The following is a 20,429-nucleotide window of genomic DNA, read 5'->3' as shown; positions in this document are numbered from 1 at the left end:
CGGAGACCCCCCCCCCACCAAGGGCCTGAAAAATGTCACCCACTCTGTTCCTGTCAGAAGCGACCCCCCGTGGCTGGCCCAGCTCCCCTGCGGCACACCCGGCCAGCACTGCGACTGGCCCTGAGCCCATGGGGGCTGGGCTGAAGGGGGGCTGGGAAGCTCTGGAACCTTCTTTATAATAAAAGCCTGATGGGAAAACCTGCCGTGGGCTCCAGCCTTCATCCTGAGACGGCCGAGGCGGAAGTGTGCGCTTGTAGTAAAAAGGAGGGGGCAGCCAGGTTTAGAGCCCTGACTCGGCCTTCCTCCTGACGAGGCTGGGCAGACACCTGACTTAGTTCTGGAAAGGCCCCAGCAGGGCTCAGTGGGACAATGTCTGCTTGCCCTGGGCCTGGCCCACGGGACCTCCAGGAAGATGTCATAGCTGTTATGTGCCACCTACCCCTGTGCAGGTCGTGCTCCTACTTACCTTTATAACAGGCCCGTGAGGTACAGAATATTCCTCCCCCCCCCCACCTGGCACCGAGGTCATGTTACCAGGGAACAGCCAAGTGTGGACACAAACCAGGTTGCATGGCCTCCTCATTCTTCTCTTTTGTGCTTCCTCCATACGGTCTCCACGGTGAACCCCAAATGTGTGGGGAGGTCAAGGTGAGCGTCCCAGGAAGACAGCTGATGTTTACACATGCCCCTTGAATATCTCGTTGTTTCATGTGAGGACAGATGCAGCTTCCTCAAGGCCGGTGTAGCCCGGGGCAAGCTGTTCCTCCTGGTGGTCAGCACTGACCCAGAAGCCCCAGCCCTCCCAGCTGGCTCCAGGCCGGGGCCGGGGTGGGGTGGGGCTTCATGCCACCCCCCAGGAAGAGGTCATTAGTGAACTAGCTCCAAATTTGAAGCTACTCAAGTTCATTATTTTTCCATCATAATGGGGGGAACTAAGCATACGTTTATCAAGAATCAGAACTAGGACAGAAAAATTCATACAATTGAAACAAAATCCCACAAATACCAGTTCTAGAATTAATGAGAGAAGTGAAGTGAGAAAAGAAAAATAAACAATTTTTAGCTTTAAAAATAGCCTTCTCCTGTCCTGGCTTCTGGGTGGGGACAGATTCTTTATCTTTTCAAATTTTCTATTCTGAGCACTGATTCCTTTTTATTAAGCAGATTTTCTAATTTAAGTTATTGACATATTTGATAGGGATTTTTTTTTTCTGGGTGTGATTTGAGAACGAATCCAGGCTTCCTGCAGAAATGTCAGGAAGTACAAAAAGCACTTAGAAAATAAAGCTATGCGAACCCACCCAAGGTCAACGTCTCAGAGAATGTCGGTCCAGATTGTGCGCCTGCCTGGGTCGGGGGCTGGGTAAAATTCGAGACCAGGGTGTACACACCATTTTGTGCAATATGTCAGTAACATCTTTCTGTGTCATTAAATATTCTGCAGCCTGTTTTCATGCCTGATTAACATGCAACTCCTTCTTGAAGTTTCGCAACACATTGCGCATGGAGGAAATCTCTGGTTTCTGGGTTTTTTTTTTTTAATGTTTATTTATTTTTGAGAAGGAGAGACACAGAGCGTGAGTGGGGGAGGGTCAGAGAGAGAGAGGGAGACACAGAATCCAAAGCAGGCTCCAGGCTCCGAGCTGTCAGCACAGAGCCTGACGCGGGGCTTGAACCCAAGAACTGCGAGATCATGACCTGAGTCAAAGTCAGACGCTTAACCAGCTGAGCCACCCAGGCACCCCTCTGGGGTTGTTTCTCAATACAGCAGGTGGACGACTTCTGTGAATCACCCACACAGTTCTTATCTGGGGCCCTGAAGACTTGCTTTGCAGCGTCTGGCGTCCGTTTGCTGTCCGAGGGTCGTGGGATGCAGACAGCGTCGGCGCAGGGTCCTCGGGCAGGGAGGAGACTCACCCGTGTCTGGTGGGTGCTGGAGGCCGTCCGGCCTCTGCCAGGCCAGGAGCATGAAGGCGCTCCTTGCTCATGGAGGGGTGAGGCCCTGGAATGCAGCCCCAGAGTCTGGCTGGGTGCCTCCCACAACCCCCTGCCAACCGTGAAAGGAGCAGAGGCACGAGCAGACCCTCCCCAACCAAGTGCCGGCCCAGCCCCTGCCATCTGCTCACCGTACCCTCGGGGCCCCACTGGCAGCCACACTACAGATACCCGGGGAAGCTGTTGGCGCGGCTAGAAAAAGCTGCATGGGGGATTCGAGGAAGCGAGGGTAGGGTTTTGCACAGGCAGGAAGAGAGCTGCCCCATGCCCCGATGCTGGCCTGCCTTGGTTTCCCTTTGAATCCCAACTGCCCTCTCTCCCAAGTCCTGTCCAGTTTACCTACTCCTTCCTTCTAATTCACCCATTCTTTCTCTGCCCGGCCTGGGCTCAGTGGTCACCCCTTGACTGGACCACCTCTCAGCAGCCTCCTGCCCGAACCAAGTCCTCACCCGGGGAAATGGTCACTGTGGAGTCACCAGGCTCTGTGGACCCCAGACTGCAGACTCAGTGACCCTTTTCTTTTTTAAATTTTTAAAAAAAATTTTGTGTTTTATTTATTTCTGGCAGAGAGAGAGAGAGAGAGAGAGAGAGAGAGAGAGAGACAGCGTGAGCAGGGGAGGGTCAGAGAGAGAGGGAGATACAGAATGTGAAGCAGGCCCCAGGCTCTGAGCTGGCAGTCAGCACAGAGCCTGATGCGGGGCTCGAACCCACGAACTATGAGATCATGATCTGAGCCGAAGTCGGACGCTGAACCCACTGAGCCACCCAGGCGCCCCACAGTGACCCCTTTCTTACATCCAATCCTTCAGCACATTCCATCCAGCCTGCTTCAACGTTTACCCAGAATCCACCACTGCTAAGCCCCCCTCACCTGGACCCCTGCTGCGGGGGCCTCCTTGCTGGCCTCCCACTGCTGCCCATGTCCCCTGCACTCTCCTGCTCAGTGCCCTCTAAAGGCTCCTCCTCACAATTAGAGCAAAAGCCGACGAAATCCAAAGTTCTTGCCCTGGTTTACAAGGCCCTTCCCGATCTAACCCTGCTCTACCCTGCAGTCCTGGTCATGGTTATCTACTGCTGCGTAACAAACCACCCCAATGCCCAGTGGCTTAAAACAACAGCATTTACAGTAGTTCTTCCTTCTCCGTGGGGGACACATGGCAAGACTGCCACTGGATGCCTGAAACTGCACAGTTGCCAACCCTGAATATATTACATATCTTCCTAGACAGGCAAACCCTTGATGAACTTGTAAAGTAGGCACAGTAAGGGATCAAGTAGTAACAGAGCAATTCCAATAATATACTGTATATTATATTTAATAACATAATTATGTGAATGTTGTCTCTCAAAATAACTTCTTGTACTGTGCTTCTCGTGATAACGAGAGATGGCAAAATGCCTATGTGGGGACATGAAGTCAGCCGAATGACGTAGGCACCCTGACAGAGCGTTCGACTACTCCTGACCTTCAGATAATACATCAGAAAGATCGCCCGACTCTGGGGCATGGTTGACCACAGGTAACTGAAACCACACAGAGCAAAACGGCAGATAAGGGGGCCCCACCGTCTGTTGCCTGAGCATCTCCAATCGGGATAGGGTTTGGCCATGGGGTCAACCGAGGCAGCTAACTACAGCCAGAAGTTCCCATCCCAAGGGAGCACGCTCCTGTGGCCGGCCAGCGGGTCAGGGAGTGCGGCTGGGGCTGAGGACTGGGCTGCTTCTGTTCCTTTCCACTGGCAGCTTGGGCTCCCCCACAGCATGGTGGTGGCATTCTAAGAGCAATTACCAAAGCCAACACCACACACAGAAAGTAGAAGCTGCCATCCCTTAAGGTAGGGCCCAGAAACAGTCATAATGTCCTCTGCACTGTATTCAACTGTTCAAGCAATCACAGGGCCCAGATTTAAGGGGCAGGGACGCAGACTCCGCCTCTGCGTGGGAAGAGTCTCACAGATGTTGTCACGGCACCCTGGGCCTCATCTCCCATTACTGCCTCCCCCCCCTCATTGGACTGGAGCCACATGGACCTCCCGGAGCGTGTCAGGCATGTCCCCACTGCAGGGAACCGCTTCTCTCCTCCCCCTGCTGATTGGAGCAGGGCCCGGCTACTCATCGAATGGTCCCCGGCCTCTCTCAGCAGTTCTAAGCCTTCTCTCTGCAGCCAGAGGGCTCTTTCTAAACACACACCACATTAGTCTCCTCCCTGGCACCCCACCACCCCCAAGAGAAAGTCTACCTTTCCTCGTCTGCCCCAACCCTCCCCCCTCGCCCCTACCTCACGCTCCTCTCAGAGCCAAAAACCCCCTCCTGCCGCCGCACCGTCCAGCCCCACCTCACATGCTGGGTCCTCTGCCTGCAGCGTCCTTTCCCTCAGCTGTCTCCTGCTTGTCCTGAAGACCAAAAGCTGCCTCCTCCAGGAAGCAGTTCCAGGTCTCAGGCTGGGTTTAACACCCTTCCTGTGCCTCCACAGGCCCCTACCTGCCTTGGACCCTGGACGTTGTACAACCGGTCTCCTTGCAGGGCAGGAGTTCCGATGTGGGCCTGAGCCGCAGACGGCCAAATCCCTGGACCTCAGCCTCTCCCCACACCGATTTGTGAGGGAAAAAAGCCTTTATTGATAAATAGGTTACAATGAAATAAATAGAGTGCAGGTGTGTTGGGGAATAAAAACTCCAGCAGAATCTCAGCCTTTTTCCACCCCAGCTCTAGCTTTCAGCTTCTGTTTTCTTACTGGCCAATTTGGATGACGAGGCCTTGGTGGGCATGCCCGGCCTTCTAGGGCCCTTGGGGGCCTCTGTCCTCCTGACCAGGGGTGCGGACACAGTCTTAGACCCACCGGCCCCAGGAAGAGCAGCAGCCTTGGCCCTGGGCCCTGCCGTGGCCCCACGGGCAACAACTTCCTTCAGGACCTTGTTTTCTTTCTTTTTGGCCGATGGCGCAGCAGTATTCGTGTCCTATAAGAACGCAAACCAGGAGCAAGACGAGACTTGGGCAGGGTTCACACAGAGCTCAGAACCCACGAGAATAGGGCTGAGATCCCATCTCCCAGTGGCTTTAGACAAGGGACCCCACCCCGCTAAGCCTGTCTCTTACTTGTGCACGGGGGGCGGGGGGGTGGTCCTCAGAGCACTGGGGGGCCGGACAGAAGTACAACAGTACCTGTCCTTTGTACAAAAGCCAGCCCCTGCCCCACCGTCCCCTCCAGGGGCTCGGGGGAAGAGGAGGGATGCCCAGACCAGGAAAGTCACGCGGGCACCTACCTGGGGGACCGTGGATTTTGAACTCCAGCTCCCAGCTTTCATTTTCCCGTGGGCCTCGCCATCTGTCAGAGAGGGAGGGAGGGCGTGTGGGAAGGACCCTTTCAGGAGGAGCTGCCGGTGGGCAGGACGCTGCAGGGGCCCCAGCCCGCACTCTGACGCATACAGAACATGGGACCTGGGGCCAGTGGTATGGCCAAGGTGCTCTAGCCTGCAAACTAGCGACGACAGCATCTCTTGAGGGATGGGGTGGGGGGGTGAGGGAACGAGGGAAGACCATCTCTCACCCTCAGCAAGGCAGCCGGGGGACACCCCCTGCTCTGCACTCACCCACAATGAAAACCCCTGACAGGTCTTTATTGGCCTCTAGTCTTTAGCCTGTCTTCCACAGGGCGGCTGTGATAGTTTTTTTTTTTTTTTTTTTTAAGAAACCCTGGGGGCTCCTGGGGGGCCCAGTCAGTTTAAGTGTCTGACTTCAGCTCAGATCACGATATCCTGGTTCGTGGGTTCGAGCCCTGCATCGGGCTCTGTGCTGACAGCGTAGAGCCCAGAACCTGCTTCAGATTCTGTGTCTCCCTCTCTCTCTGTCCCTCCCCTGCTGGCGTTCTGTCTCTGTTTAAAACACGTTTTTTAAAATAAGCAAATAAATAAATTCATTAAAAATACTCTGTACCCTAGCTGTTCCCCATTCAAGTCCTTCCATGGCTCTTCATTGCCCTCTGGGCACAGTCCACACTCCCAGCCGCCCTTCATGTGCTCCCCATTCTGCTCCTCACACAGCACACAGAACTATACGCACTTCCTCAAAAGCTCTACCTTCTCCATGCCTCTGGGCCTTTGCACAGCCTGTTGTCCTCCCTTGGACACCTCCTCCAGGAAGCTTCCCCTGATTCCTCTTAGAGGAGTCAGGCTCCTCCTCTCTCTGGGTTCTCCCTTCCCTAAGCCTACCCTCCACAGCTACCATGGATTCTCCAACTCTCCCGGTGAAGGCAAGCACTCGAGGCACACTTACTAGACAAGGAATCCCCTCCGCGGAGTAGGTCTCTCCCTCCATCCTACCTCCCATCCAATGGCTGCCACAAATCCCTATCCCCAGGCCCTCCTCGCAGCCCACTCACACACCTACCTTGGTTGCTCCTTCTGCCTGTGACCTTTGACTTCCCTCTCGGGCCAGTGGCGCTGGGAAGGGCCTGTGTAGCCTTGTCTGGCTGTTGGGAGGCCTTCTTGGCCTCACTCAGTCTTGCCTCCTGGTCTTTGGTCTGGCTGCCCTTCTTGGGAGCCTTCTCCTTGGCTGGTTTGGTAGGACCCATCATCACCTCTCTTGCCTTCCTGGGTCCCTTTTTCATCTCGCCCGAGTTGGGGGTGTCCTTCTTTGCCTCCCTTGGTTTCTTGTGACCCTTCTCCTTGGCCTCACCGGGTCTCCTGGTGGCTGTCATGGCGGAGGTCTTCCTGGGTTGGACTTTTCTTTTGTGCTTGGGAACTAACTGGTAGAGGAGAGGACAGGGTGGAATGAGAGCAGGGGTTCTCGGGGTCTCACCCCTACAGCCCACATGTGGCTCAGAGAGGAAGGCCTGGTTCCAAAAGAGGGAGGGGGCAGAGAAGGCGGAGAGCACAGAGAGCAGATGCATGACCACCTCCCAAATGCCTGAAGCCAAAGACACGTTCTATCCCTGTATTGCCGTTCGAGGGAGGGGTGTTGCCACTTAGGAGCTGGGGGACCGGAGTCTTCCCTCCTGCGCAGGCGGCCATCAGGAGAGCACAGGCAGGCTCCCTACCCTGTGCCTGCAAGTCTCAAAGCCAGGCTCCCGGGAGGAAATCTCCCAGCGCCCATGACCCCCAGGCCTCTGAGATGCTAACTTACGAATCTCCAATGACCTCCGAACCCACACACTTTCCCCATGCGCTGGGGCTCCGACTGCTTCCCGTCCCCCACCTCGCGCCTCACACCTCCGTGCCTCCCTGCCTCTTCCAAATTTCTCCCCCTTGGGTGGACCTTCCAAGTCCTTGATAACTCAGTTTGTAACTTCCTGTGCAACTCAGCCTAGTCTTGTCTTCTCCCACTGGCCTCCGTCTTCCCATCTTTACAATGGGGACTTCAGGGAGTGAGCGAGCAGCAGGCAGATGGGAGGGCCCTTGGCAAACAGGTGGTCTCTGTCCTTCTAGAGGTCACCTCTAAGGACACTGCTCCCTCTGCCCCCCAAATCTTATGGCCCCTCATTACCATGAAGACCAGAAACAAATAGCCTCCCGGCACACACACATTCCTAACTACGTGACACACCAGACTCCCTTCCCTGCCTCCCCTCCCTCAGCCCACTTTCCTGACTGGCTCCCAGGCCCTGCAGCCTAGCCCAGCCACCTGTACCCACAGTGCCCCTTGCTAGCTCCCCTTCCCCACACCCTATGCACCTGGCCTTGGCATGGCTTGTGTCCAAGCTCTGACCTCCACTCGGGAGTTCTACGAGGGACTTCCTGTCCTCAGCCACCCACAGCGACTGGGACGTGGTAGGCTGAGAATATTCCAGTGTTCCACAGTTACTGTTAGAGCAACTGCCACGTGCCGGGGCCCAGCAATGACAAGACGGACCCCACGTCTGGGTCCCTGAGGTTTTCCTGGTGGCAGCTGATGGGCACCATCCTGGGGCTCGATTTTGTGCCAAATCTGCCCTCAGCTCTGGGTGTGCCTGGACGGCTCCCCTCCGGGAACTTTGAAAGAGGTGAGGGCCCAGGGAGGTGCCAGCCCTGGTTTGGAGGCCTGGGGGTTTGAGCCAGTGAGCGTGGGGAACACACCCGACAGTGACCATCCGGAGCCCATGGCTGGGTATCCCTTGTCCATGGTGAAGAATTCCAGGAAGGGGCTGTGGGCACCAAGGACCCAGAAGGTAACAGCTGAGATGGCCCCTGGCCACCAAACACACCTGCCGGGGGACGAAGGTGGACGCAGCGGGGCACTGAGGCCCTGTGGGGGTCTCAGATGGGGCACAGCCCTAGCCTTCCTGGAGGAGGAGGAACCTCTGAGAAGACACAGGAGAGACACGAAGAGAAGACAGGAGGCTGAAGGCCTCTGGGCAGGGGGAGGCCAGGAAGGAGGTGGCGGGACCGAAGCACCCCCGGGGGCCTCCCTCAGCCCCGGCCCCGGCCCCAGAAGGCTCACTTTGAAGCTGCCAGTGGCCCCCCTGGCCTTGGAGTTGGCGGGCCTGACCAGGAGGCCACGGTGCATGCCGGTGGCCAGGGCCTGCTTCAGCAGGTACTTGAGCCGTAGGACGTCCACCGTCGGGTACTTCTGCAGGATGAAAACCTTGATGGCCGCCACCGAGGTGCCCCGGCGCTGCTCTCCGGCCTGCAGGGCCTCCAGAACCATGCGCAGCACGGGAGGGTGACGGCGTGGCCCTCGGACGCCACTACGGCTCGGGCCTGCGGGTGGACAGCCAGGCGTCACCCTAGCCGGGCCACCCTCGGTCCCAGTCAGCAACACACGGGCCTGGCAGGGCGCCCCCAGCCCCCGGGCGGGCCCCACAGTGGGTAGGCAAGGGGCCTGGGGGTCACACACAGCCCCCTAGTCGGCATCAGTACCCGCCAGCCGGTGAGGCTCGAGAACAGGGCGCGCTACTTGTCAGGACATGGTCTCCCCGTGACGGGCGCTGGGCTGGGCACACACCAGGGGCTCCGTGAGGATTCACGGAAGGAATTAGTCCTTTTAGAAACCAGAATCCGTCAGGTCAGTTGTCTAAATCTAACTACCAGTTTACAGGAAATCCAGGGGCTCTGTGAGAGGGCCCCAGAGAGGAAACCAGCAAGCCCAGGCTGTGAGGAGCAATCCGGGACACACAGCCTGGGCTCTTCTACAAATAAACAAGGAGGAAAAGAAAAAGCGGGAAGGCTCTTGGGATGCAAGAGAGTGAAGAGCTCTTTCGGCCAATGCAATGTGGGATCCTTTGCTCAAACTCAGAACAGGACTTAAAGGCTCCAACTGGGGAAAAAATTGCAATTAGATAAATGTGAACATTGGAAATATTTGGGGATATTAAGGATGATATTTTTCAGGTTTGCTGATGGCATTGCAATTACTTTGTAAGAGGCTTTTATCTTTTAAAGGTAAATACTGAAGGCAGCAGAAGCAAAAATAAACTATTGAGACTACATTAAATTAAAAAGCTTTGCACAGTGAAGGATACATCACAAAATGAGAAGGCAGCCTACTGGAAGGGAGAAGATATTTGCCAGTGATATGCCTGGTAAGGGGTTAATATCCAAAATATATAAAGAATTCCCACAACTCACTAACAAAAAAAACCCCAATTTGATTAAAAAACGGCAGAGAATTTGAACAGACCTTTTCTCCAATGACCTGCAAATGGCCAACATGAAAAGATGCTCAACATCACTGATCATCAGGGAAATGCAAATCAAAACCACAGTGAGACAGCACCTCACACTGGTCAGAATGGCTAAAATTAAAGATAAGTGTTGGCAAAGATGTGGAGAAAAAGAAACTACCACACACTGCTGTCGGGAATGCAAACTGGTGCCGCCACTATGGAAAACAGTATGGAGGTTCCTCAAAAGTTATTCCACCTATGTGTCTAAAGAAAACAAAAACACTAGTTCAGAAAGATACATGCATCCCTATGTTCATTTTGCATTATTTACAATAGTCAAGATATGGAAGCAACCCACTTCCATGATTAGATAACGGATTCAAGAAGATACAGTATATAGATACAGTGGAATATTACTCAGCCCTGATCTTGTCATTTGCAACAACATAGATGGACCTAGAAGGTATTACACTAAGTGAAAGAAGTCAGAGAATGATAAAGACTGTATTAATTCACTTACACATGGAATATAAAAAAAATGAACCAGCAAAACAAAATGGAAACAGACTCACATACAGAGAACAAACTGGTGGTTGCCAGAGGGGAGTAGGGAAATGGATGAAACAGGTGAAGGGGTTAAGAGGCACAGACTGCCAGTTATGGAATAAATAAATCATGGGGATCTAATGTGCAGCATAGAAAATATGGTTAATAATACTGTAATAACTTTGCATGGTGACAGAGGATAATTACATGTCTCATGGTAAGCACTTCATAATGCATATAATAGTTTACACACCTATAACGAATAGATTATATCAATTAAAAATTGTTTTAAAAAACTCGAGATAAATGCTGGACTATTTACAGAGGAAATGGTAAGCCTGGCATTTGCTTTGAAATAACACAGTAGGTGAAGCGATGGAGTAGCCATGAACTGGTGAGTGTCAAAGCCGGAGATGCGCACGTAGGGATGGGAGTGGGGTGGGTGGTGGGTGGGAGCCTCTCTACCACTCCGTCTACTTTTGCATGCATCTGAAAGTTTTCATAAATACAAAGTTCTAAGAGAATTCCACTTCTAGGTATGTATACTCCAGAGAAATGAAAAGGTATGCTCAAATGCTCAGATTTGTACACAAATGTTCTTAACGACATTATTCACAATAGCCAAAAAGTAGTAACAACCCAAATGTCCATAAATGAATGAACTGGATAAACAGAGCACAGTATGAACCATAAAGTAGAATATTATCCGGCCAAAAGGAGGAATGAAGTACTTCCTCGGAAACATGTTGGGTGCAAGAATCCAGCCACAAAGAGTCACCTATTATAGGATTTCATGTATAGGAAATGTCCCGAATGAGACAATCACAAGACAGAAAGTACTAGTGGTTTCCAGGGACTGGGGATGGTGGGTGGGGAGGGGCAGAACTGTGATGGGCACAGGTTTTCTTTTTAAGGGCATTAAAATATTCTAGAATTGCCCATGGAGAGGAGCACACGGCAGTGAATATACTAACAGACACTGTACCCTTTAAATGGGTGAATTGTATGGTACATGAATTATGGAGAGATCTCAGTTGGCTGCTATATTTTAAGTTGCAAAAGAAAATAGGATCCTTGAAGCTGTCAGTCATAGTAAGGTGCATAAAAGTGGTTTAAATATGAAACTTGATTTAAATGTGATTAGAAATGTNTATATATAATTTTATATATATATATAATTTTCCCCCAAACACATTTCAAAGTAGGAAAAAAAAAAGTAACCCACCCAGAGACTCATCTCAAGTACAGGTAGAGACCTAATCCAATTCAACTACTGCTGCCTCCTGGCCAGGAAGAGCTCAGTGTCTGGGAATATTCACTTTGGGGCCAAAGCTCGTGAATGGGCCTGGTCAGCCACACGCAGGACGTTGGGAGTTTTACTCTCCTCTCCTGGCTTCAGTCTTCCCATCTGTATAGTGGGGATAGAGTCTCTAAGGAAGTCGTCACCCTCCCAGCTACAGGGTCCTCCAGCCTGGCCCGTGGGGAGTGTTCTAACCCCTCCTCGGCCTCCCCCGAACCAGGCCCTGTCCCAGGGAGCCTGAGTCTCCTCTCTCCCCAGTCCCTGAGGCTGAATTCAGTTCCTCATTACGCATCATTCAGGGCCTGCTGGGTCTTGGGATGACCAGAAGTCACGGCTTCCCCAACCTCGCCCTCCATCTCCTCTCTCCCAGGAATGACCCCCACCATACCTACCCAGACACACAAGCAAGAACCTGGAGGGCATCCTGCACCTCCCCTCCCCTTCACCCCACACCCCTCCACCCCTTCCTTGTGAGCTTCTCCCTCCGCCACCCCGAGGGCCCCAGCCTTCTTCCCACTCTTCCTCATATCCCTCACCTCCCCATTGCCTTCAGTGTAAGGGCCCGAGGCCCTGGCTGAGGCCCTGGAGGCTCCCCCTTCCTGTGATGCCACTTCCCTCGACCAGAGGAAGGCTTGCGACTCCCCGGTGCTCCCCAGCCGCCTCGCCTCTGGGCCTTTGCCCATGCTCTTCCTCCTGCCTGGTTAGCCTTCATCCCCTGCGGTCACCAGGTAGCTCTCGCATCAAGGCCCACAGAGCACCATGATTTATACACCGCCCTGATTTCCCAAGCCGGGACGAGCAACTCTGCCCTGTGCTCCAAGGCACCTGCACTCCGCCCTCCAACTTTACCTCTGAAGGAGCATTTACTACACTCAGACTCTTCCCCTGCTTCACCCTCTCGTCCTGGGTGAGGTGTAACCCTCCTTCAGGGTCACCTCTTCCAGGAAGCCTTCCTTGATCTCCCAGAGTGGGACAGCAACTCCTCTGGGCTCCTACAGCCCTCTGTATTCCTGATGATCCCTAAGATCAGACGGCATCTGTCAGTGAGGCAGTCTTGCCCATCAGACTCGGAGCTCCCGGAGGGAATGAACCTATTTATATCCAGAGAACCCCTAAGGCGTTGTTTGTTGATTGAAAATTGGGATGCAGCCCTAAATTCAAGGCCCAGGCTTGCATCAAATGCACGGTCCCTCTAGCTAGCTGCCCTGCAGCCTCAGCCTGGCCGCAGGCCCTCCCCACCGGCAGGAAACGGGCTCCAGCTGGGAGGCTGCCACTCTGCCCGCCCTCCCGGGAGTTGGGTCAGCGTCAGCCCCCAGGCCGTGCCCGGCTCCCTGGGGCAGCAGTCCCTGCGCCCCACGAGCAGGTGAAAACTCCATCGGCTTCCAGGGTGGGCGCCGGGGCCAGGGGAGGGGGCAGGGCGGCGCGAGGGGGGTCCAGGACGTCCAGGGCACTCGGGCTCAGACAGCTGCCTCCCTCTGCCTACCTGGCTTTTCAGAGTCCGACAACCCAGATGACCCCGCTGTGGAGGTCAAGGATGCGGAGGAGGTTGAGGTGTCACTGGAGGCAATGCTCCCGGGAGCCATTGCGCCGGTAGATGCGAACACAGGTGCAGGTAGCTGGCGCCCTCCCCAGGCATGAGGCTGCCGGCCCGGGCCCGATCCCCTTATGTATCCGAAGCCCGGCCCCACCACTCCAATTAGCCCCTGATTGGGCTGGGAGGCTCTGAGCTGCTGATGGCGGCCTGCCTCGGGTGCCGAAGCCCCAGCTCGGCCACCCACTCCTGTGTGACCTCGGGCGAGTCCACTGACGTCTCTGGGTCTCAGGTCCTGTGACAAAATGCTGGGTGCTGAGGTGCTTGATCCCTCTTGCACGCCCTGCCCCCACAGGGCCTGGAGATGCTGATGGGGAACTGGGCGCACCTGGGGCGGGGCCGCGGCCACTGAGCCTCCCATCCCACCTGCGCAGGGCCGCTCTCGTTCCGGGTGGGGCCACCGCTGGGAGCCAGCGCTCAAGGAGTGGCAGCTGGAGGCTGGCAGGTGGGGTTTGCCTGGAGCTGCCACCCCCAAATCAACCTGTGGCTTCCTTTCGTCTTGTTTTGTTTTGTAAGAAAGAATTTTTAAGAGACGGAAGGGGAATTTTTAAATAAAATTGCCTAACGAAAGTCTCCACAAACAAGGCCAACCATTGGTAAAATGGACAAAGAATACGAACAGGCAATTCACCAGAAAGGCTGATAATAAACACAAGAGAATATTCTCGACCTCCTTGGCATTCAGGAAGGTTCAAGCTGAAACATGATGAGATACTAGCTCCCCATCAAATGGACTCAAATTGAAGGCAGTGTAGGCAAGAATGCAGGGAGCCTAGCCCTCAGTGCCTCTGCTAAGAGTGTAAATTGGGGTGCAGTCTGCTTTGGAAAGGTATTCCCTTGAGCTCAGCAATTGTGCTTCTCTGTCCTAGAAGTGCAGTAGTCAGAAAAGAAACAATTGCTACGTTATTTAGAAAAGAAAAAAGAAAAGAGAGAACTAACTTCCAAATGAATCACTGGAGGCTTGGCTGAACTACTCCCTTCTGCAGAAAACTCTGCAGCCATTTGAAACGATGAGGTGAATTAAAGCAAGGATGATGTGGTATTTCACACCTGGTAGAATGACAGATACTTAAATTAGACCTATCGATGCTGGGTGTCCAGCACGTGAAGAAACACATAGCCGCAGGGAGAGTAAGCTGGGAGCCACTCTAGAAAGCAATGCAGTTACATTGAACATAACTAAAGATACATTCACACCTACCCATGGCACTCTGGGTAGAAATCTGAGAGAAACCCTTACATCAATAGATAAAGATGCTTGCTGCAATTCCACCAAAATTTCAAAACAACCTAACTACCCACCGGGAGAAAAGCAGACAAATAAACAGTGGTCTAGTCACATGGAGTAGTATACAGCGGTGAAAATGAATGAGCCACAGGGACGCTTGGCTGGCTCAGTCAGTGGAGCATGCAACTCGTGATCTCAGAGCTGTGAGTTTGAGCTCAACGTTGGGCGCAGAGATAGAAAGAAGGTAAGAAGAAAATGAATGAATGAATGAACGAACGAACCGAATGTGTCTGTCGAATATGCTCTGCCTTTCTGAGAAGAGAGACTTTGTGTGAGTGTGTGCAAGTATATGTGTGTGTGAATGTGCACATAAGTGAAGGCACAGAAGAAGGTCTGAAAGGACTCACTCCAAAGTGACAGCATTGGTTACCTCTGAGGAGGGTGTAGGATTTGAAGAGGACAAGTTTAAAACAAACTTGTTTTATTTTTCATTCTTCCTTCCTTCCTTTATTGTTGGGATCTTCCCAGGAACTCTCCAGCACCAGAGTCTGGATTGAGGGAGGTGGTGGCCATGAAAGTGTTCTAAAGTGAAATCAGGTATCACTCCTCCCTTGCCTAGCACCCTTCATAGCTCCCCACTGTCCATGAGTAGAGGCTTGACCTCTTTCATCCTGCTTATGGAGCCCCTTTCTCCTTGCAGCCCCACAGTCCAACCTCTGTGGCTCTTGGAATGGGCCAGATGTTGAGAGCTGGGCTTTCTCCTGTGTTTCCTTTGTGTGTGTGTGTGTGTATGTGTGTGTTAGGTGGATGTAAAAATGCCCCAAATTTGTCACCCCTGCCCATTGCCATGTCCATTTGCGTGCAACTTTTCAGCTCCTCTCACACTCTTTAAATCTGCGCTGGCCTTGTGACTTGCTTTGACCAATAGTATGTGGTGGAAGTGAGGCCATGCCAGTCCTAATCCCACGTGTACAAGCCCTGGCTAGCCTCCTGGAGCTCAGAGGCTCAGGGCTCAGTCACTGCTGTCACTGAGCCCACAGCTGGCCAAATAGCCAAACCTCCAGTTGACCACAGATGCTTTAATGAGCCCAGCAGAGATCAACCAAGCTGAGTCCAGGTCAGCAGGACCACCTGGCTGACCCAGAGTCACAAACAACAATGGTGTGTGTTGTTTTAAGCCATGAGGTTTTGGGGGTTGTTTGTCATGCAGCATAAGCTAACTGATACACTGTCTAGAAGGCCCTTCTTTACCCCTGCCTACCTTTTCTGGACTGTTTCCCACTCATCCTTTTGGCCTCAATGTAGCTTGGAAAAGCCTTCGTTGACCCCGTAGGAGGTTAGGGTCCTCCCCTCTGGCTCCAGCAGCCCCTGGGACCTCTATCTAGCACCCTAACTTAGCACTCTCCCACACTAGCCCCTGAGCTCTGAAGGGCCACGGGGGTAGGCAGGACTGTGTCTGGCTTGTTCTGGTGGTATCCCTGGTGCAGAGCACGGTGCCTGGCACACAGGGGCTGCTCAGCACCCACTGCTGCGGAACCCCGGTGCCAGAGCCCAGCCTGGCTGCGTGAAGGGAGGCCTGAGAACCATCTCCAGGAACCACGTTAGAGCAGGAGGCGAGATGAGGCGAAGAGGCACACGGTGCTGGCTCCAACAGGGGCAGCAATTTTGATCGCATTGTGGGGAATTTCCAAGAATTGAGAAATAGAGAAAGACTTGGAGAGATAAACCTTCCCACGAGCCTCATGTGAAACCCTGCTCCCAGGCTGTGCCAGGATGGAGTTTTGCATTTGGAGGGGAAGAAGTTCTAAAATGCACTGCAGATCTAAAAATTCTTCTAGAGGATTGCCTTTTTACAGGGAAGTGATAAGTGTGAGGATCAGATGCGGGAGGGAGGGCGGGCTGCTCGGTGTACTTATCTGATGCCCACTGAGGCCTGTGTGGAATTTAAGTTTCTGCTGACCCAACTGTTTTACCATCTTTGAACGTCCAGTGGGGGCCTCCTACATGTGAACTTTCTCAAAGGTCTGAAGATTACGTCTTAAACTTTCTGCGGCAGTGACAGGGTGTCTTTGTGTAACTCTAGCGCCTGTAGCCTCAGGACATTTGTGACATTAGTCACCAAATGCATAGAGAGCAGGGTGGATATGGTAATAGCTGCCATGTTCTATGTCCGTGTATGTATTTTATAGTCACTATTTTGTTGATACACGAAGACGCTAACGTTCAGAGAGGATCTGTACTCAATCGTCCTGAGTCCAGACCCTCGGCTGCAATTTGGAAGCCCTCTGTGTTAGTGAAGAAACCAGCTCTAACTCCAAAATAACTGTGGCTTAAACAAGAAACTATCAAGTCATTCTTTCGTGAGACTCTTCAAGTGCAAGTTGCACAGGACCAAAAGGCAGCCTAGGGGACCCCACCCGTCTCCTTCTTGCCTCATGCTGTGCTGTTCTCTGCCCACAGACTCCATCTCATGATACAAGACAGCTGCCGCAGCTCCGGTCATCATGACCACATTCCAGCCATCAGACAGGAAAGAAGAGAAGTGAAGGATGCCTCCATTCTCTGAAATGCACAACCCAGAACTTCATATACTACTTCTGAGTATACTCCACTGGCCAGACCTTAATGTCACACCACTGCAGACGCAAGGGAAACTGGAAGATGCCGCCCTGCCCTGGGAAGCTTGGTGCCCATCTGGAATTGGAGTGATATTACTAAAAGGAAGAAAGGGAATGAATATGGGGGGCAGTTGTCACTTGCTTCCCCCTTTCCTGAGGCCCCTCCGTTACTTTAATTTCTTGACTCCCACCAAGGACTCTATCTCCTACCAGTGCAGGGGCTGTTCCTTTGAACCTGCTTCACATCTCTGGGAAGGACACTCACATTTATTGTGTCTACTGTGCAATTTTTATAGCAACAATCTTGTTACTCTCTATGGACAATTCTACCAACTGAGATGAGTCTCCTCTTTCAAGTGCAGAGGCCTGAGACCTAGGAAGGTTCAGGGACATGGTGTGAGGTTGCGGGGCTGAGAGGGGCACCTGCTGTCTCTCTGGGGTCGCCCTGGGACATCAGGGGTGCAGGTGTCTACTCCCATCAGCTTTGCTGTCTCTGTGGTGGCCCGGGGCTGCGAGGCTTGGTTCATGCTCTCTCCTCCCAGAGGCGAGATCAGGGGTGAGAGAGCTCTGTGTTCCAAGGCTGCCCAGGCCGCAGCCCAGTGACGTGCTATCTCCAACCCATCTCTGGGTCCCCAGCGCATCCTGGCCCGGGGTCAGCTTCCTAAGATCAGGTTGACAGTGGACATGATTGCATACAAGAGGCATTCCAGAAACCTGGAGATGAGGTGGGTAACACCCTCAACCCAACCTAAGTCAGCACCGCTTTGCTGACAAATGTGGCAAATGTCCCCAAGTGCCTGTCAAATCAGTTATAAATCAAGGAGGGAAAGAGGATTTCCCCTCTACCAGGAAATAAAAAACAGAGACTTCTGGTTTGAGAGTTATTTTTTTTTTCTCTGAATATGAGGCTGAAACAAGGATACCACTCAGAATAAGGGGACTGAGGTGGGTACGTGAGGAAACAGGGCTGCCTGCAAAGCAAGCATGTCCCCCCCACAGCCCTGCTGGCCCAGCACATCAGAAATGGAGAGTGAGACGTCTGGGACCAGCCATGGGAAGCTTCTCCCCCGTGTCCCTGGTGTGGGAGGGAGGCCTGGGGTAGCTGGACATCACCCACTAGAGGCCAGCCCCTCGGGGCCACTGCTGGTTCTGCCCACCCTGTCTCTGGGCCTCTTCCTTCTGGTAACAACACCCGCCAGGAATCCTCTGGGCTCCTTCCAGTCCCCACCCTCACTCAGACCATTTGGTTTACGTAGGGTCTGCAGGGGTGATCAGGTGACCCAGCCCTGGCCAATCAGAGGCTAAATCCCCATCCCAGCCTGGTGATAGGCTTAGGGACAATCAGGTGACTCATGCTGGGCCAATCAGAGGATGAATCCCCATTTTAACCTGGCGACAGGATTAGGGGTGGTCAGGTGACCCAGACCTGGCCAATGAGAGCCCTGCCTGCCCAGGACCTTTGCTGGAACCCTCAGGAAAAGAAGCTCACTTTCTGCAAGGCTAGCTGAGCTTGGGACTGCTGGTAGCCCCTTCTGAAGCCAACACAGAGAAAACTATAACCAGAGGGGGAGACACAGAAGTCCAATAACACCTGAGCACATGCATCCAGCTGTGCCTGAAGCCCTGGGATTTTTGTTTTGGGGACCCCATTATTTCCCCTTTCTGGTGCAGCCCTATTTAGATTTCCTGCCCTTTGCAGCCAAAGAAATCTGACTGACATCACCTAGGGAGGCAGAGTAGATCACCTCGAGGGGCAACAGTAGAGATCCCAGCTATTACCGGCTCCAGCCCCCCACCCCCTCGTGGCGCTGGCGAGCGTCTGTCTCAGGCTCCAGCCACCCTTTCCCACCTTGGAGGCTGAGGGTAACTCTGGGGACTCTATCTCCATCCTTGTTCCCCTCACAGATGGTGTTCTTGGTAAGGCCAGCTCTGAGCTGAGGCCCAGTAACGTCAGAGGTCTCCCACTGGCTACGGTGCGCCAGGAAGCAGGCTGGCCGCGTGAAGTCTGCAGTCCCCTCAAGCTCAGTTTCAGACTCCCTCTTGCAGAGAAGGAGACTCAGAGAGATGGCAAGGCTTGGTTGCAGTTTCACAGCTCATCCCGGTTTCCGTGACTCCAAAGTTGGGGCTTTTCTCATTCCCGGGCCTGTTCCCTCCACCCCACACCCCCAGGGGCGTCAGCCGGTTGCCCAGACCCAGCATCCCAGGGTTAGGGATCAGGCAGAAATTGCTGTCCAGTTTCAATCAATCCTGCAGATAAAGAGGTTGAGAGCAACAAAAATACCACCACCATTAACACCAGGCATAGGAGCTGAGCTTTTAATGCCCCGATTTGCCTGGTGTCCAGGCAGACCTGGGGGGAGCTAGAGCTCCCGGTCGTGGTTATGGAGGAGGCGCAGTTATACAGGCAGCACAACTCTGACGCCCCAGAGTTCCCACCGGCTTTGCAGCAAGGACTCTCCAGAATGGAGAATGGACTGCAGCTAAACACAGGCTCACACGGCGAGGGAGCTTGATTCTGGGATCTGTGAACATCCCCAGGGAAGATGGGCCCATCTGAATTTCCCACTTTTTGTTTCTGAGATCTTTGAGACAAGGGTGACCCTGGGGACTCAGCTCCTCATTAAATGTGGGCAGGTGAATATGGCTTCTAGAAGCTCTGTGCTTCTAGCCTAGAGTTGCTGCAGCCTCGTGGCTGCACAGCAGGAGGGAAGGTGGCTTGCGGAAGCTGACAGAAAGGCCGGTCTCTCCCTAGGCTGCATGAGGGGGGCACAGGGCCTGAGGACTCCGCATCAGAGGTGAGACCCTGAGCCTTGGCCCCAGACTCCTGTCCCCTGATGTCGTTTTATCAGTCCTGAGGACTGCATTCTGCATTCCCTTGACTGTCCCTGTCTGCAGACTGACCGCCAGCCCTGGTCTGGCCTTGACATCTGGTGAATTTCAAAACAACCTGCTGAGGCTGGGTGCTCAGGGCCTTGCCCAGTCTCAAAATGGTCACTATCAAGAAGAGATGATCATATTAATTAATTAATTATATTCATTGATATTATTCATAATGTTAACTACAATCTGTACAGCTCCTTACCATTTACAAGGTGCTTACACACACACACACACACACACACACACAATCTCATTTGATCTTCACAGCAGCCATATGTTGGCAGGATCAAGGGTTTGGGATTTCCATTTTACAGGAAAAGAAAGTGAGGCCCAGGGAAGGGAACTGCTCAAGGTCATCAGCTGAGGGTAAGCTGCTGCTGCTAAGGTGGTTTTGAGGGGGTAGATCTGCTCTCCCTGCCCATTCATTCCTGCATTCATTCTCCCATTCGTCCCTTCCTTCATCCATCTAGCATTTATTAAGCACCTACTGTGTGCCCCACTCTGTGCTAGACATTTATCCCTAAGCTGGGACACTTTTCCAGAGAGCAAGAGTTCTTGTGTTCCTGAGAGATGAGTTGGGGAGAGGAAGGGCAGAGATCCCACAGCCCCTTGGGAACTCAGGACTCCAGATCGGGCCGGACTTGCTGAGGGGGGAGCCTCATTTTTCTCTTGTTGTTCTTTTTTTTTTTTTT

At 53.2% G+C, this 20,429-nt stretch overlaps 1 protein-coding gene across 1 annotated transcript; it reads right to left on the bottom strand.

The window, feature by feature from the left end:
• Positions 1-4,589: 4,589 nt before the first annotated feature.
• On the bottom strand, positions 4,590-13,003 carry H1-8 (H1.8 linker histone). The gene is made up of 5 exons (XM_077751619.1): positions 12,900-13,003; positions 8,410-8,695; positions 6,382-6,739; positions 5,259-5,320; positions 4,590-4,952 (listed from the first exon to the last, which is right to left on the bottom strand). Exons 1-5 carry the CDS (start codon positions 13,001-13,003, stop codon positions 4,704-4,706), a joined length of 1,059 nt encoding a protein of 352 aa, XP_077607745.1. The 3' UTR covers positions 4,590-4,703.
• Positions 13,004-20,429: the final 7,426 nt, after the last annotated feature.

Source organism: Crocuta crocuta, unplaced genomic scaffold (genome assembly GCF_008692635.1).
Source record: "Crocuta crocuta isolate KB4526 unplaced genomic scaffold, BGI_CrCroc_1.0 scaffold69-1, whole genome shotgun sequence".
Classification (NCBI taxonomy): Eukaryota; Metazoa; Chordata; class Mammalia; order Carnivora; family Hyaenidae; genus Crocuta; species Crocuta crocuta.
Note: the sequence above shows the minus strand (reverse complement) of the source record. Positions and strands in the feature narration are given on the sequence as shown.